Source organism: Rhyacophila brunnea, unplaced genomic scaffold, assembly GCF_057557595.1.
Source record: "Rhyacophila brunnea isolate RB1 unplaced genomic scaffold, BYU_Rbru_1.0 scaffold_14, whole genome shotgun sequence".
Taxonomy (NCBI): domain Eukaryota; kingdom Metazoa; phylum Arthropoda; class Insecta; order Trichoptera; family Rhyacophilidae; genus Rhyacophila; species Rhyacophila brunnea.
In genome coordinates, this window is record NW_028232796.1 from 10,057,942 (window position 1) to 10,076,970 (window position 19,029).

At 38.0% G+C, this 19,029-nt stretch overlaps 1 protein-coding gene across 1 annotated transcript; it reads left to right on the forward strand.

The window, feature by feature from the left end:
• The first annotated feature begins 7,851 nt into the window (after positions 1 to 7,851).
• Positions 7,852 to 18,517, forward strand: Ufl1 (UFM1 specific ligase 1). Its single transcript, XM_085941903.1, has 6 exons — positions 7,852 to 8,024; positions 8,116 to 9,107; positions 13,746 to 14,196; positions 14,929 to 15,387; positions 16,721 to 16,932; positions 18,256 to 18,517. Exons 1-6 carry the CDS (start codon positions 7,948 to 7,950, stop codon positions 18,405 to 18,407), a joined length of 2,343 nt encoding a protein of 780 aa, XP_085798029.1. The 5' UTR covers positions 7,852 to 7,947; the 3' UTR covers positions 18,408 to 18,517.
• Positions 18,518 to 19,029: the final 512 nt, after the last annotated feature.

A 19,029-nucleotide genomic window follows, 5' to 3' on the forward strand; every position in this document is an offset into this window, starting at 1 on the left:
CAAATATGAGTATACTCAACTGAAGTGTGTATAGGTACCTATATCGTTAAAACATCCGAATAGCTCAAAAATAAAACAAACAGTGGTAAGCATACGAACCCCAATCCCTGTAAGAAATAATACCTACTTATTTGAGGGTCGTGGAATCCATGATGTATGTTCAAAATAGTTCCTCAAGCTTCCAGTACTTCACTTCAGAATGTTCAATTAATTATAGTGTAAATTAGAAAGGGGCGCCACTTTGCCTAGATTCCTCCCACTGCGTGTTCCAAACACGGGGGACATATCAGGGCAAAGAATTAAATAATAAAATTGTTTAGATACGTTCCGAGATCGAACACTAGAAATTTATTAAAAAAAGAAGCAAAAGCAACAAGAAATACAAATTGAAATCGAACAAATGCCATGCCTAACACAAAAAGAACAAGAGTTTCTGTGGGGAGTTATTAAAGGTTAAAAAACAGGAATCTAATCCTCTAAACAAGTGATACAATAAATACCGGTAGATCTACGTCCATTGGTCGGTGTCCGAAGACCGGCCTGCACGTACAAACTCGACTTTACTCGTCCGGATCCAGATAAAGACTGACGTTCGCGGTACGCGCACGTAGCTGGCGTGCCACGCGCTGGAAATACCAACTTAAAGAATTATTCCGCTGCAGTCTGCCACGTCAACGATGTAAAATACCTCGGGCGAAAGATTGCCAGTGTGTTCATAACGTTTTATTCCAATTTTCGGGAATAAATTACGTTACACTAACCTAACTTAACCTGCAGGGTGAGAGTCTTCTTTACCTCATATGCTTCTGCAAGCTGCCTGATCCTCAGGTCAAGTGGCATGAAGCCGCTCAAGACCTGAGCAGAAACTAGAGAGATCGTTCTGTATCCTTTGCAAGATCTGATGGCAATTTGTCTTTGAATGGAGTTCAGTTTCTTGCGGTTGACTTTTTCTTTACCGCGTCCGCCCACACGCTGGAAGCGTACGTTATCAGAGGCTCGACAGCACCTAAATATATTTGCTGCATAACCCCCGGCGACGCACCCCATGTGGGTTTGGCGGCTCTGATCAATTTGTTCGTGATGCTTGCAGCGTTTTTACAAATGTTATCGACGTGTCTGGATCAGTTAAAGTGGCGATTTATGGTGAGACCGAGAACCTCAAAGTGATCCACGTATTTTAGTTGAACTCCGTTCATGTAATTGTTTGGTTGTCGGTCCTTCTTTCTGGTAATATACATCGCGTTTGTTTTGTCTTCTGCAAAGTGTAGTTTGGCTTTTGAGCCCCATGATGTGATGAATTTCAACGCATTGTCAGTCATATTTTCAAGCTCTGTCGTATTATTGGCAGTCGCAATCAATAGCAGGTCATCCGCAAATGCTCTCAGTTCAACTCCAGGGCCCAAGTCCTCCTGAAGTACATCATTTAAGATGCAATTCCAAAAGCTCGGTCCGCAAGATGATCCCTGAACGCATCCTTTGGTCGTAACCTTCTGGAGCGTGGCATCAAAATGTGACAGTATGACTTTCCTTTGTTGATGATAGCTCTTCACTAGCGTAAACAAGTTCCGAAAGCACTTCTTACTTCTCAGCTGGCACATTAGAAATGGCCACCAAGCATTATCAAAGGCTCCTCTGATGTCGAGCGAGATTGCTATGATCATCTTCTTGTCTTGCAGCGTAGTCCTGATTTCATTGACTGAAGCGTTCAGAGCGTCTTCTGTTGATTTATGGGGCCTAAAACCATATTGCTTGTGACTCAACTTACCTTTTCGATGAAAATGCTAGTTTATCCGATTTATCATCAGCTTTTCCAGTACTTTTCCGAATACTGCGGTCTATAGGACTTGATGTCTTGAAGGTCGTCTTTTCCCGGCTTGGGAATGACAACAACTCTCGCTATTTTCCATTGAGCTGGAAAGTGGCTCACTCTGAGACATGCGTTATACATACCCAATACTAATGACCTATCTACGTTGAAGAAATGAAGGCAGATGTCAGCGGTGAAGTGATCTTCTCCGGGTGCCTTATGTGGACTTATGTTTGTTACTATATCCTCAATCTCTTCTTCCGTAAATATCGGGTCGTTTGGGGTGTGGGGTAGAATTCCCGCCATACGTCTGATGCTAATTTGTTCGTTGGTTTCATTTTGTATGGTGTCGTCCGGGAAAAACCTCTCCAATAGGCACTGGGCAGATTCTTCAGCCAAAGCCAAATACTCGTCACCATCTTTGAGCGTCGCTGGTGGAGTGGTCTTTCTTCGGTTTACCAGAACTCTGTGAATTGCAGACCAAGCGGTTTCTCTCTTCTGTGATGCGCAGTAATTTTTCCAAGACTCGATTTTGGTTTTCTCAATTGTATATTTATAAGTTTGTTTAGCTTCAAGATATTCAGGAATCGTTTTGGTCTCTCTTCGGAGTCTTCCTGAATTCTGAAGTCTGTGCTTACATTTGATTGCGTCTTTCTTGAGCTTATCGAGTTCAGCGTTCCACCAAGGACAGGGCTGCCTTTTGAAAGGCTTCCTGATTGGTATACTTGCTTTGCACGATTCTCCCAATATGTCCATCAATATGTTTATTTTCTTTTCCAACACAAGCGAGTTGCTCACTTCAGAAAAATAGTTTTCAGAAGCGTTAATATCCGTGAGTTTATTTTTAATATCTTTCGAAAAAAATTCCGAGTTCGCTTTTTTGTATTATAAAGGGCAGTTTTCGGATCTGTGGGATTCCAAATCTTTGTGGAAATTTCGAAAGAAATAGGATTATGGTCGCTGAGTTGGTTATCGTTTGATTCTACTCTCCACCTGTGAACAGTGTCCAGAAAACTTGAAGAGCAAAATGTCATGTTTATAACGCTTGTGATGTGGCGGTGGTCACAATAGGTCGATTTCCTTCATTGAGAATGTTCAGATTGAGTTCTGATAGGAAATCTTCGCCCCTTCTATCGGTCTTCGCGCTCCTCCACGACACATTTTTGCGTTTAGGTCACTCCCTATGAGGATGGGAACGTCTCCAATAAGTGCGAGTTTTCCCAATGTTGGGGCAATGTCAGCGTTTGGCTCCACATACATAGATCCAACAACAAGAGGTCCGGCTTCTGTGGTAATTCTTACAAGTGTGGTATTTGAGTCACTAAATTTGCTCAGCATTATGCCATTTATCGTGGATTTGCAGATAATTATTGCCGCTTTGCAGACCCACTCCTTGGAAGTCTCTGATTGATAAACAGTGACCCCCGGAGCATTAATTCTGCCGGTATTGCCAGTGTAAGGTTCCTGTAGCAGCAATATATCCGCGCCCCTCTTATTGGCCAGTGCTTCTTCTTGTGCCGCTTTGCAGCGGCCCAAATTCCACTGAATTACTTTTGTGGTGCCTGTAATATTTAATTGGATTCCGGTGGTATTTGGAACGATGGAGTTAGCCATAGTTGACTCTCTCCATGGTTCGCATCATCATTTTAATCCGATAAGGACAATTCTTTTCAATGGCTCTGTGTTTTGTCACTTCGGTCTTACCTTTGGCCATTTTAATGCAATTCCAGCAGCGGTGTTCACCAGACATGGGTTTGTGCTCGCCAGCGCAGTGTAAGCAACGATCTTTGCTCTCCATGCACCTGGCTACTGAATGCCCAAATCCCATGCACTTGTAACATTGCATGATGGGGCAGCTGTCCTCTACCTGCACGCGCTGATATCCGCATGATTGCCGCAAGACAGAGTCTACCAGGGAACCGGAGACTTTTTCTCACTGCCTCATCCCGCGGAACGCAACCGGATTGACCATGGATACAATGATCAGACTTTGCCTGAGGCAACGCAGAATGAGCTGAGAGTCTTCACTGGTGGCAGTCTCTTGAACGGCAAAGTGGGTGCTGCATTTGTACCTTACGATGGCGTGAGAGAGTTGCCGTCGAGAAAGATCAAACTCGACGACATCTGCTCAGTGTTTCAGGCGGAACTCCTGGCGATCCGAGAAGCTTTGAGCTACGTTCTGAAAAAATCACAAAACAGATGGAAACAAATAACGATCTTGACAGACTGCAAAGCAGGTGTCCATGCAATAACGGACCGAAATTCGGTCAATCCTATTATCATGGACATTAAAACTGATATCCAGGAACTACGATGCAGAAAACAGAACGTGTGCATCGGCTGGATAAGGGGTCACTGCGGAATCTTAGGCAAAGAAAAAGCGGACGAAAAGGCTCGTGAGGCTACCCTTACGAAGACGGCCCCAGATTTTGCCAAGTTTCCGCTTAGCTTTGCCAAAAGGAAAATAAAAAGAAGGACCTTCAACTCTGGAATGGTCGTTATTTGAAAGAAACGACAGGAAATATTACCAAAATGTTTTTCCCAACAATTTTCCATGCCTTTGATTTCAGGAGAATGCAGGAAGTTGGCTTTGAACTCACACAATTCCTCACGGGTCACGGTGGGTTCATGAGCTACCTGCATCGATTTAAGCTCTCCGAGATCGACAGCTGCCCGTGTGATGATATGACCCCTCAATATGTCCCTCATCTTTTTATGCATTGCCCCATTTTCAGCTTCCAAAGACAGCAGCTGGAGGTGCAATGCAGGAGTCTAGATGAGGACCTATGCGACATCGGATCCGTGATAGTTCACAAGGAACTATCACGAAGGGTAGTATCATACATGATTAAATTAGTGCAGGATATTGGCAAAATAAACGAAGCCAGGACACAAAATGCCGAACACTCTTTAAGTGAAACGGAAGGCCTGGTGACTTCTGTCAACACTCCGTTTTCTCCTGAAGAGTTTCTGTGGTTTCCTCTTCACAAGAGCAAATGCGGAGAAGTTCCTGTTAAGACCCACAGTAGTATATCCCTCCTGATCCCAACACTAAATAGAAAAGAAGACTAATAAATGAAGAAAATTCCAATTGAAGATTTACAAACCTTGTACATAATAAACAAGGTCAATAATAAATGCAACTCCCATATAAAAAAAACCTAACCTAACCTACCCCAACCTATTATTACCTAATATAGGTAATCTTAAGGCCATATTCCATTGGCAGACGCACAGACCCAACCCGATCCAACGATCGACGCCAACGTCGCCAACCGTCGTCGCTAGCTATTTTCAATTACACGCAACGATTCAATCTCGTTGGTCCTTGATTTGATTGGTTAAAATAATACTAGTGTTGCTATTATTAAAAATATAGGTTGAGTGAAAACTAGATATTTCTTAGATTGGTGGCTACACTGAACGCATTCCCGCGCAATTTTACGTCAACAAAACTGAGCTGTCAGCTGTCAAACCTAGCTAGCATCAGATCTGTTAAAATTTATGCGGCCGTTTGACATTTATAGAAAGTTTGTATACTTATTGTTAATTTACATCATGAATAACTGGGCGAGCTTGAATCTCCAAACCAATTGAGTAATTCGAATAATCCAAAGATTAATTTCTTGTAGCGAGTATGGCTATATTTCAACTGGCTCAGGCGGTCAGGACTCGCCGTAAACGAAAACACTGGGTCAAAAGTTGGCTAACTGAAGAACAGCGTGATCGCCATTGAATATGGCGGATTTTTTTACGTTCCACACTATATCTTTGGCGTGTATTTATTCGACGAGGACTGTGTCCTCGGTGATACTCCATATATATTTTTTAAGTTTTCGCCATCTTGTAGTTGTTCAGTAGAAATCGACCAGTAGAATGAAATGAACGACCGTTTGCATGACTCAGGCGCATATTCGGCTATTTTCGTACGCTTTCGGCAATCTTCGCTTGATAATGAAAGGATCGCACGACAGAAAATTTTCCACTTTCGACCCGATCGCTCACGATCCTTGAAAACCATAGAGAATAGAGTTTGACAGTCGTGGCAGACGATCGGGCCAGACGCAATCTGCCAATGGAATATGGGCTTTATGCTTCAAATACACTCTATGACGATCGGTCATATATATGTCGAAAAACCCGTTTCTTATGTTGGCGTCCTGTGTCACGGGGTGTCACAGAGTGTAAATACGATGTCATAGCTGTCATAAGGCCATATTCCATTGGCAGACGCACAGACCCAACCCGATCCAACGATCGACGCCAACCGTTGTCGCTAGCTATTTGCAATTACACGCAACGATTCAATCTCGTTAGTCCTTGATTTGATTGGTTAAAAATAATACTAGTGATGCTATTATTAAAAATATAGGTTGAGTGAAAACTAGATATTTCTTAGATTGGTGGCTACACTGAACGCATTCCCGCGCAATTTTACGTCAACAAAACTGAGCTGTCAGCTGTCAAACCTAGCGAGCATCAGATCTGTTAAAATTTATGCGGCCGTTTGACATTTATAGAAAGTTTGTATACTTATTGTTAATTTACATCATGAATAACTGGGCGAGCTTGAATCTCCAAACCAATTGAGTAATTCGAATATCGAAATCGAATAATCCAAAGACTAATTTATTGTAGCAAGTATGGCTATATTTCAACTGGCTCAGGCGGTCAGAACTCGCCGTAAACGAAAACACTGGGTCAAAAGTTGGCTAAGTGAAGAACAGCGTGATCGCCATTGAATATGGCGGATTTTTTTACGTTCCACACTATATCTTTGGCGTGTATTTATTCGACGAGGACTGTGTCCTCGGTGATACTCCATATATATTTTTTAAGTTTTCGCCATCTTTTAGTTGTTCAGTTGAAATCGACCTAGAATGAAATGAACGACCGTTTGCATTGCTCAGGCGCATATTCGGCTATTTTCGTACGCTTTCGGCAATCTTCGCTTGATAATGAAAGGATCGCACGACGGATAATAGGAAATTTTCCACTTTCGACCCGATCGCTCACGATCCTTGAAAACCATAGAGAATAGAGTTTGACAGTCGTGGCAGACGATCGGGCCAGACGCAATCTGCCAATGGAATATGGGCTATACAATATGTATGTATAAATATCGGAATGGCATAGATTTGATCATAGACACTAAAACGCTCTTAGCATATATGTGCCCGATCGTCATATAGTCTATTTGAACCTTTAGTTTGTGATAAAGATGCATCAAAATGTATGAGCTTTTCAAATTTTAAATTAACAATTATTGGATCGAAAAACCTATGTGCTGACAGAAAAAGGTGGGTATTTATTATAATTGTCTACATGGAATAAACCACAGTCTAATCTCTTTGGAATAAATTGTTTTCGTAAATCATAAAAGCTCACGACGGTATCTGCGACCCAATTACCTAAGTTTTAATTAACGTCATTTTTTAAATAGGTAAGTTAGTTATTAAATAGGTTACTTATAGTATTTTGAATCTGAAAGTAGGTACCTAATACATACTTATATTTTGCCAAAATATTGTTTAAAATCATTAAGCCTAATTTTCTTAGTGTTTGTATTCTTTTATGATTAATTAGTTACAATAGTATATTGATACGCGAAGACTACTTTTTCCTTAGTGCAAATCGATCATTAAATTTGAGAGTTGTAGTTGATTTGTGAATATCATCCATTTCCGATGTGACAAACATCTTTTTAAATGTTGTCGGCGCTTTGTGAAAACAGTCTATTCAATTGTGCGAATATTATATTCCCCAAATTAAAACTACCTAGGATTCATTTTTTTGTTGAAAGAAACAGATTTTTTTTTTTTATTACTTATCCCATTTAAAAATCATTCTTTAATATATTTTTTACATTCTACATACTACAATACATTCTACGATACATTCTTTAACAATATATTTATAAATATTATAAAGTGTGCAAAATAAATGTCGAAAAATAAAATTTAAAGTCGCAGCCTGTTGAGAAAACATTATATTATTAAACATATTTTTGAATATGGCAATAACTTCTTAAAACTCAAACTGACACATATGAAGAAAAATAGATAATCAGACATCTGGAAAAGAATAAATCTGCACAACTTCCTTGTTATTAAATTTGTATATAACAATTATCAAAAATAATGGCAGCCGACTGGGAAGAAGTAAAACGTCTCGCAGCGGATTTTCAAAAAGCCCAACTTAGTTCTACTTTGCAACGGTATGATGAGTTCTAATATTATTATTGTCTTAAAGAAGTTGGTGGTTTTATCATTCAAAATACTTAATTTACGATTTTGTTATTGTTTCAGACTCTCTGATAGGAATTGCATAGAGATTGTTACAAAATTAATTGAACTAAACTTACTAGATGTCATCTTCACTAACGACGGAAAAGAATATTTGACTCCGCAACAGTTGTCTAGAGAAATCAAAGATGAATTGTACGTGCGGGGTGGCCGAGCGAATCTCGTCGATCTAGCCAGAGAACTGAACGTCGAATTATCACATGTATCGGTACGCGTCGTAGAAATATGTCAAAGCAACAAAAGCATCAAGTTGGTTCTCGGACAGCTTCTAGATGACGGTTATATATTGAGAATCGCCAGAGAAATCAATGAAAAGTTAATTCAAAATGGACAAATAAATGTAAGCGAGCTTACACTATTCTACGATCTACCCGCTGATTTCTTACTGCACACGGTTCTCGAAAAACAGTTGGGGAAAATAATCCACGCAAAACAAGACCCGGTGGATAACAGGATATTTTTCACAGACGCGTTCGTGGCGAGGTCTAAAGCCAAGATAAAGGGAGCGCTGGCTGCTCTTTCAAGGCCTACACCGGTCGCTGCGATTATGAACCAGTGTGAGATATCTGACAGACTCTTTTTCACATTGATGAAAGATATATCGATAGCGGGTTCAGTCACTGGCAAGCAAGCCGGAGCACAGTATATACCGCACATTTACAACAAATCCCAAGTGGAATTGGTTATTAACTCCTACAAACAAAGCGGTTATTTGGAGTATGATGCTCTTCAAAGGATGGGTATATCCGATCCTAAAGGGTTCATCAAACGGACTTTGCCGAATGAAGACATTAGTTTTCTGCTTTCGTGCGTGATAGGAAATCAAATATTAGAACAAGTATATACCGCTATCGAGGAATGTAACACGACGAAGAGCTTCGCTGAGATAACCACCATATTGCCGTCGGTGATCAGCGAACAGGACGTCGAAAACCTTATTGCTAAAGCATTGACTCCAGCATTACAAAAAACCTTGGTTGTATTTGGTTCGACAGGTGTGCTAATTTAAAATTTACACATTTTCTCTTACCTTATTTTTTTAAGTAAAAAAGTTACCTTTTTCGTTTCTAAGCCGTGCTTCCATAGAGTTGAGATTATGTTATCATATTTTTATTTTATTATATTCTTAGACTATAGATACATCTAGACGCCACCCGTTGCATTGCTAAATGAAGCCGCGTGCCTTGCGTTTGGTTTGTTAGCGAGCGAACGCATTCGTCTACAAATGTTCGAGACCATAGACCATTTCGCTAGTGCTCGCCCAAAGTGCTCGCACTAGACGCTCAGAATTAAAATATAATTTTCTATTTTTTTACGTTATATAGTATTTTTAAGCGTTCAAAATGCAACCATTAGATAAAGATATCCATAATTTAAGTTATTTTATAGAAACACTAGGTCACTGATATTAAAATATATAATAAAATACAAATAAATTATCACGAACATGTATCAACTTACTTATGAAACGTAATACCATCTTCTTGCTTATCAGTACTGCTACCACATTTTAAGACAACACAGAACCATCTTTTCTACTTAATTAACCAAAAATATTTACCACTGACTTTATGTTTAACACAAAAAATATCAATTTTAGCAACACGAGCTCGCAAGTTATCGACGCTATGTGAAGCGTTTCGCCCCGATTTGATGGCGATACTTTTGGAAACTGGCTTGTAGCTAGTAGACCTTTTATCTTACTCTAGCGCGTGTCGCAGAGATTGTAAGGGTGCCGAATACTTTCTCACTCGCACTCATGCATCGTTTTTGTTCAGGCCTTGATTATATTATAGTTACTAGCAATTTACTCAACCCAACAAGTCCTTGCTTTGGATCAAATACAAGTTGAAAAAACAATATTTAATTTTTTCAAAAGACATGCGTTCTCCGACTTCCGAAATTTTATATTTTATCAAAATGGTTTTTTTATCTTCTGTTCATATACATTAGACCGCATAGTTTAGTAAACCCTCACAATTATAAAATAATTAATTATGTAGAGAAACCTACGATGTCACATGTCATTTTAACAAATCCGCAATACCTTTAATTTATATAGTAATTTTATTGCCAACACTACGATTACAAACCCTTCATTATCTTTTAGAAAAATTTAAAGCCTACGTTCATGTTTGTGCTTATCAAGCAGTTTTATGCCTCTCTTGTAAAATTTTAATTTTGTCCGGCCCATCGACAATATGTACAGTGGAACCCCGATCTACCATTCTGGCGTAAATCGTTTTCCCGCACGGATCGTTCATTTTTGAAAGTCCCGCCAAACACCCATAAGAACAATGTTAAATAATCCCGCATTAACCGTTCCCCGATTTATCGTTTTCCTTGATATGTCGTCTATATATTATGGTCTCATCACAAATATTATCCCGATTGACAGTTTTTGTTAAATATTTCTCATTTCGCTTCGTAGAATTGTTTATGATACATACATACAGACCTTTCAGTCGCGTCGCTTTGTTTGCACGGGTCGGTCGGCGCTCAGGCTTGCCTCGCATCTTGTATCACGATTTTTTTTAAGTCGCAACTAAAATTTAGAATGAAGAAAACTAGAATTTTAGCTAAGAAACTGAAAATAATTCAAGACGTCGAAAAAAATCCAGGAGAAAAATGAGTTTTTTTTTATATAAGTATCTCGCATTTATCGTTTCCCGTATTAATGGTTTTTTTTGTAGGGTCCCTTGGGTTTCTTGAGGGTATTAATGGAATCATCGAACCCAAAGTCGTTTTAATATTACTTGTATTACTATATATTGATGGTTGACGTCGTGGGTCCCAGGTTCGAATCCTGGGTCTGGCACGTACACATATTGTTTTTCAGTTTGTGTATGCGTCAGAGTATGAACTAATAGGTTGAGCTAGCATGTGGCTAACATCCATTTCTCGTAAAAACAAAATCTCTTAATACAAAACCTCCACTCTCTGGAGGCCCATCTGATCTTATTAGAATCTGACATGGTTAAAAAAAATCTATTTTTTAATGAGTTCCTCCTCTCGGAAACCAAGAAGAATCATCATTATTCCTTTTTAATTGAGCGTGTATCCTAATATTTATGAGATAATAAATGAATGCGTCAGTAAAAATTACTTTGACATTTTTGACAAATGCCACCATGTACCCATGTTTTTTTTTTTTTTTTTTAAGCTCTGAAGTCTCAATTGAGTCTTATTTAGCTTTACTTTTTAACATACACATACCCATGTATAACATACCCATGTATAACAAATTAAATGGCCATATTCAACGGTCGTTTCACCCAATTTAATTTGCCCCACTTAATTAGAGTTAGCAATTTTTTTTAATATAAAGTAGATACCCAGTTATATGCTGACCCAGTTTTGTTTGGGAAGAGATTATCTTTGATAATTTTTTTCTATTTGGCTACTTGCCAATCGGAATAATGTTTACAATAGCTTCTCGTAATTTGACAAAGCTTTTTTTTTTCATTGGCTCTGCAATCCGATGTGGATCTTACCCGCCTCATGAAAAAATTTCTTAATAGATTTTTTTGTTTACATGAAACGTGTGATAGCCACTTGCTCAACCTATTAGGTCCATGCTCTGGGTTCAAATACACATTACAACATGTTGTCATCTCCCTCCATGTGCGAAAGTGAAAACACGCTATCACTTTTATTCTTTTATGGTTTTTCGTCTGGGTTTGGGACTTGGAGGTGGACAAATAACACACCGGAATTGTGGTGGAAACGATGAGATTTATTTACGTTAATACAGTATAACCCCTATTTTACGATTTTTAAGGGACTGGAAAAAAAAAACCTAATTGGAGGGAAAATGTAAAAGGGGGATATTGAAAAAAAGAACATTTAAATTTTATGTTTCTAAAAAAATAAAGTTTTATCAAAAAACAACATTCAATTAAAATTTTTATTGAAAAAATCATGTATGTCTGTTGCATTTTTGTTTTTTTGTTATCTAATTCTCTTTCAAGACTATATAAACATTTAAAAGTGTCATCTTGAATATCAGCAAAGCTTGTAAAGTAGGTTTTTAAACCCTCGGTGAACCTCATTGCTTCTTCTTTTGGAATATCAACCTCTTCTTCATCAGACAGTTCTTCAGAAGCGCGCGTAACTCGCATATTTTGAATATTTCCGACGTAAATCGCGGGAAAGAAAAACGTAAATGCGGGTATTAAATGTACTGAAATACATCGGGACTGAAAAAATTACACGCAATTGCCGGGAAAACGTGAATTCCGGGCACGTAAAAACGAGTTTATACTGTTTCTACTAATGGTTACATTTTTATAATTTATTTTATGCGTAGCGCGAGTTAACAATGTCTACTGTCTGGCAGTCTGCCGCGTTCTGTCCGCCATTTTACGTTTCGCTCCTAGCGAGAAGCGTTGTCGACAATGGCGACGTTGCAGATATTTTTAAACGGCCGCAATTTACAGCATTGCCGGCTTTATTGTTATGTATTTTCGTGATCAACTCTTACTATTTGTCGGTTTGGTACCGATTTGGGCTTCAAATGGGCCCCAAATGGGGACCATGTGGGAATGTAACAATGTGAATTTGCCAAATTTTGAATTTGAACATGAGACGCACCACTTCATAAGCGGTCACGTTACCACTCGTCCGTCATGATTGCAAAAGAGTGGATGGCAAAACTTCGAAAATAGTAAAAAATATATACTTGTTTTTGTAACAAGAGATAAATCTAATAATTTGACCAATCCTTTAATTTCAGGATTATATACATACATTGTAATGACAGTTTTCTCATTATATAAACGTGAACTAAAAATTGATACTATTGACTATATTAATAGTTAACCTTTTCTATGCCCCACGATATTACTATGGCAGTATCTGACAGGCTGCAGATTTTTAACGACACACGTTGAATGTAGAGCGAAACTTGCCAAAATCGCTGTAATACTGATAATTTGTGGCCTTTTATTTCATAATAATTATTCAAACAAATGTCACTATCTGTTTATTTTTTAGATTATCCAAATCAATCAACAGTGGCTAATAATTTGAGTCTAAACTCGGACGAGATAACTTGCGAAATTTGTATGTGCGACCTGTCAATCACGGCCTCATAGAGTCAGAAAACTCGCTGAAAGCATATAGAACCGGTTATGCTCTGTTTCATCAAAATTCAATCTATATTAATTGCTAGATCTCAGAAATTCATGTTATTTTTGTGCTAGGATTTAATAATATGTTAGTTGGGTAAATAGCTAACATACATTTCTACTAAAAAAATCTGCTATGTAACCTCTTTGTGAGGTGCACCCACGATGGCCGCGCGGCTTAAGCGTTGGCCTATTGCGTCGTGGTTCTCAGGCTTGAATCCTGGGTCTGACAAATACACATATTTGTTTTTCAATTTGTGTATGAGTAAGAGTGTGGACCTAATAGGTTGAGCAAGTGGCTGACATCCATTTCTCGTAAAAAAAAAATCTGTCAATACTAACCTCCACTCTGTGGAGGCCCATATAATCCTATTAGGATCGGACATGGTCGAAAGAAAAAAAAAAGAGGTGCCTAAGAACCACATCGTAATATGGAACCAATTAAAAAAATTATATATATTACGTATAGGTAAGTAACTAATTAAACAATAAAATCTTTTTCAGTTATCAGCACTCACATGTTAGAAAAGCTGTCAACGCCGTGCTACACCCTGGCGAATGAAAAAGCAAAGCATTTTGTCGAATCGGGCGCATTTCAAAAACTGTACACCGAAAAGATAACCGCGAATAAGTCAATGGACGTGGAGCTGACGTCTCACGTTGATATGAAGGCCGAACGAAGAGACGAGAGAAGAAGGAAGGCAGTTGGTGGAAAAGGGGGAGGCGGCACCCAAGGCCGGGAGACAAAGACCAAGTCAGTCAAGAAGCATTCGAGGTCCAAGCAGACCGCTCAGGATTCAGATTCTGACGACGCATCCGCAGCACCTGTCAAAAGAAATACCTCATCCAACGTTGAGCTGCTCACCGTCAAAGACTTGAAGAAGTGTCTCAACGCTGCATTGGAACTAGACGGAATTGACTATCTAGCGGGCAGTGTCGCTGAATATTTGTTGCCGTATGTTAATGTTTATTCATGTTTACAATACACTTTGTTGATTTTAATTTTGAATTCCTTTGGGCTACATTTTTCTTAACAGTTGCTATTGATTTAAAAAATTCCAATACTAAAAATATATATAGAATTAAACAATAGTAGCTGCCAATATGCCAACCGCTTTGTTTCAATACATGAATACCTGAAGTTTATAGGTTTATACATCATTATACAATTTATTAGTAGTTTATATACTCTCGAACAAGAACTTCTTGTCCACGTGTTAAAACTGTGAAGTAACAATCCCCTCCATTGCGGCTAATCGCACTTCCGTTTTCGAATGAGGAACGTCCCCATATTTATCATTTCATTTTACGCTCCCGTGGTGTATGGATCTGTCAATTTATGTAATTTGAAGCTTTTTACAAAAAAATATGTCTAAAATGATCAGGAGTGATGATAGAATTATTATTAATAAACTTTTGGTTTATTGCGAAGAAGAAAATGAGTCGCATTAGTCGTTAAAAGGAGACCCTATACATTTTTTTACCACCCCGCTAGCACGCGTTGCCACCATGACAGGTACATCATTGAGAAGTCTTCTACATTCGACTACACCTACCTGCTATATCCTGTTATCGCAGGTTTCTTGTTGTCAGACAATAGTAGTTTTAGAAATTGTAAACAGTAAGTGTTAGCAGTTAAATAAATGATTAAAATTTATGTTTTGTAAATACTGTTTTAACATTTCAGTCCCGTGAATAAAGCCGGACTTGCCACAGCTCAAACCTTATACGACGCGACAATTGAAAACTCTTCCCAGAACAGGAGACAAACCCACTCCTCCTTACAAGACAAACTTAACATCGTAATCAATGACATAAGACATTACGAGAAAGGTATCAAAATGTTCCCCGTAGAGCAGCAACCCCAGTTTATAAAATATCTATTGAAGACGTTGGGAGGCGACATAGCTTCCGATTTCTTCAAATACGCAGCGAATGAATGCGGTCTCCTGGTGGCAGAGGAACCTCTCACCGCCGAGCAAAGAAACAAGATGGTCAACGATGTCACGGATGAATATAAGGCGGTTCTCTCGAACCTGAATAAGAGTCTGCTCGGACCTACTATTGAAGATTTTTTGCAAGCTGCAGAGAATTGCCTCGAGGCTTGCAGTATGGTTTTGAAAAAGATCGACAAGAAAAAAGACAGGTAATTATTTTTTTAATGCAATAATTGCTCTACAATCCATTTAGGATGTACACCGCCTAACAAAGAGATTTCTTAACAAATTTTGTTTAATAGAAAATATGATATTTAGCCAACCTTTTAGTACCATGCTTTGAATCCAAATACACTGAAAAAGCAATGTGAGAATTTACCAGGCACGGGATTCTAGCCCTTGACACACACCTTGAAAAGAGGAAATCTTAAAAATACACCAAACTATCATTATTTAGAATATTTAGATGAACAATCACAAAAATCACATTTATATCATAATATGTACATAACTGAAACATCAAAATACATAATTTAACAATTTTTTTTATTTAATGTATGGTATACAAGATTTAACACTGTAGCATTTTTTATTAAACATACATAAGGCTAAGCGTATGCTGGTGCACAGACGACACAGGGCTGTGCGGATAAAAATAACACATTCAAACGTGCACGTGTTGCGCAGCAATCTGTGCCGGCACTACAATAAACTGTCATGTGCTGCGTGGACTGTGTTGTCTGCGCGCCAGCATACGCTTAGCCTAATAGCGCCTGTACACGTGCAAAGATTTACTGGCGGCAATAGTGCTTATTTTAAACAATCATGACAATAACGGTTTTCACGTAAAAGTGCTGACTGTCTCTCCAATTCATTCTTTAAGAGTGAGCGAGACACAATGTTGTCATTTTATGGTACTATTTCGTACTATTTGATAGCTAGTGAAAATCGGCCAATCTGAAAATTCGTTTTTTTGCTGGCAGGTTCACCACTATCGTTCTACTGCGCAGGCGCAGATCGAAAAAATCTTACTGTCACATGAAAATTCAGAAGCTTCCAAACTTGTTTGATTCAAGCATGCAATCTTGCCAACTGCAGGATAATACATGTTTACCCATACATTTTCTTACTTTCAACAGTAAATCCATGCACGTGTAAACGGGGTATAATTGTCAGAAACTTCTTAATCCGTGACCGCTCCTTTCATATACCACCATCTCGTAGCTCTGCTGTATAGAACCTGTGGATGGTATTTAACGCCTTTCCAGGACACTATAATCCAGCCAACAAATGTATTAATGACATTCAATATCGTCAACTCAATGTTTAAATAACAAACCAACTCTCGAACATGGTCTTCGAATGGAATTACATATTATTTACTTTTATTTAGTGTAAATTTTATATGTGTGTACATAATTATGTAACATTCGGGAAATCGACAAGACTCTAGTTATCGTCCAAACTGATAAGAACAAATTTAATATGAACAATGTACGTAATAAAACAGTTCAATTGTTTTTAATTGTGTTTTAATTACAGATCGCTCATACTGACCCATAAGCATGGTCTTCTGGAACAAATTGAGTCGTGCAATGACCCTGCTTTGGTTTTGCATCTCGCAGTGCTGGCAATATTTACAGTTGCAACACAGACGATGCTGCATGCGTCGGGACGCCAAGTGTCAACCATTCTGACCTTTCTGAAGCCATTCTTGACGGAGGAGCAAAAAAAAGAACTCACTGGATACCACGGTAACATTAAAATGCTAATTATCGCTAGATAATTTGGTTCATATCTCAATTTACAAAGATTGTACAATGTTAACGATTCTGGCAATAATTTTATTATTAATTATCTCATCTTTATAAGAACAAAGGATACATTTTTATATTTGTAATGCATTGATTCCCAATCAGTGTGCCACAGGATATTATGGTTACATTTCGCACTGGGCGATATCTATACGTGAAACAATTTGGTTGTATTTATATAACATGCTCATAACGGACTACTATGTATTGTGTTTGTTTGCTCGCTGCTCAACAGAATGCCAGAATCCAAATTTGTCAATTGCGGGTTCAAATTCTGTGGAAGGATAAAATCGACATATTGTTTTTACAATGTGTAGAGTAGACCCAATGGGTTGAGAGGATGGCCAACAACCATCCCTCGTATATAAAACTATATTAAGTGGTTACATGTAAATTATACGTATTTAGTATGCCGTATCACATTTCACAATCAAATATAATTTGAACATTACTGTCTGCAAAGAAGCGTCGCATCTAAATGCTTTTGTAACATACCTACGTACAACTTACTTCACTGTGAAATGCTCCATAAACAATGAATCATACCGATACAACAGCACACAGTTAGCTGTGATATAGCCGACTGCATATGTCAGTGGTGAAGGGTGGAGGTAGGCTGTTAAGCAGGGCTTCGAACTGTTATTTTTTCATTTTGGTTTTCATTCCGGTTCAAGTAAAATAAAATATTATATCGGTTCGGTTCCGGTTTTCAGTTCAGCTCCGATTGATTAATTTTTAAATGTTTTTATTTTTATTAAAAAATTATTTTCTACTATAATTTAAAAGATTCTATGGTGCTTGTATGATAGCCCGGCGCCATGCTTTGAAAACAATGATTATGCTGCACCGCACGACCGTTGCCATAATTTTTTAAAATAATATATTATAAATTATGAGAATTATGTCGAGATGCATCACACGATCGTGAATAATTTCTTTGCGCCTATGACAACTGAAGTGGGGAGTAAGACCATGTTAACGCGCGTGTTTGTACATGTACCGAACCGAAAAAACATTTTTTTTTCCGGTTCGGTTCCAGTTTTCATTTCAACAAAAATAACACGTTTTCAGTTTACGGTTCCGTTCAGTTCCAGTTCAAAGCCCTGCTGTTAAGATCCTGGTATAATATATGTACTTTGTGCTTACCCTCTTAGAGCGAAAATTATTAGTAATGGAGATGAGATGCTTAGTGATCGACATAGTGGTATAGTAATATGTAATACACTCAGAAAATATGTATTAACAATTTTTTTTTTATTACAGACACAGTTTTGAAAATGCTCAACACAGAGGATAATGAAGACAAAACACCTATTATCGCTATGCTAGAGGAAAGAATAGCCGTGATAAAACAGTTAGCGGTCAATTTCAAAAAGCCAACTAGTCAACTTAATCCAGAGCAGGAAAAGCAGTAAACTTACGTACTTCACACAGTATTTTATTGTTGGACATAGATTAATATTATTTCATACCCTATAGTCTATGGTTTTTTTAAGAGAATAAATAAATTTTATAAATGGTTTGGTACACGATTTTTTTCATTTTTCTGCTGCCAACTACTCCCATAGGTAGAGTGCGGCAAGTATAACATGAAGCGTGGCCCTTTCGAGAACTACAATCCTCCTTAGCCCTTCCCTCTTCATTCCTCTCGCCGTGCAATCATTCCACACGGCTGATACTATCACCTGTGTTGCCAACAAGCTATAAAGTTATGTGTAGTCCGAAAGTATTTTTTTATAGGAACAAAATAATGACCTTTTTTAATAAAACAAATGGATATTTAAGAAAGCATGCATTCGTCAGACACTACATACCAAAAATTTAATTTGTTTTCTTAGACTTCGTGTATTTCTTTTATTATTAACTATGAATAATATCGGCTGAGAGACAAATATTTTATAAAAATTAAATTTTAATTTGAATAATAAGAGTTTTATCATTCCATAAATTTATCACCCTGGTTTTACTTTTATATTCATTAGCGTACAATGATATATTATTAGTGTGAAATTCAGAAATAAAACCAGACAGATATAC

Bases quoted from the DNA above. Each gene is read 5' to 3' on its own strand.
- Ufl1 (XM_085941903.1), top strand. From the start codon at position 7,948: ATGGCAGCCGACTGGGAAGAAGTAAAACGTCTCGCAGCGGATTTTCAA. The intron at 8,025-8,115 runs GTATGATGAGTT...TTATTGTTTCAG, and splicing joins CTTAGTTCTACTTTGCAACG to ACTCTCTGATAGGAATTGCA. The intron at 15,388-16,720 runs GTAATTATTTTT...TTTTAATTACAG, and splicing joins ATCGACAAGAAAAAAGACAG to ATCGCTCATACTGACCCATA.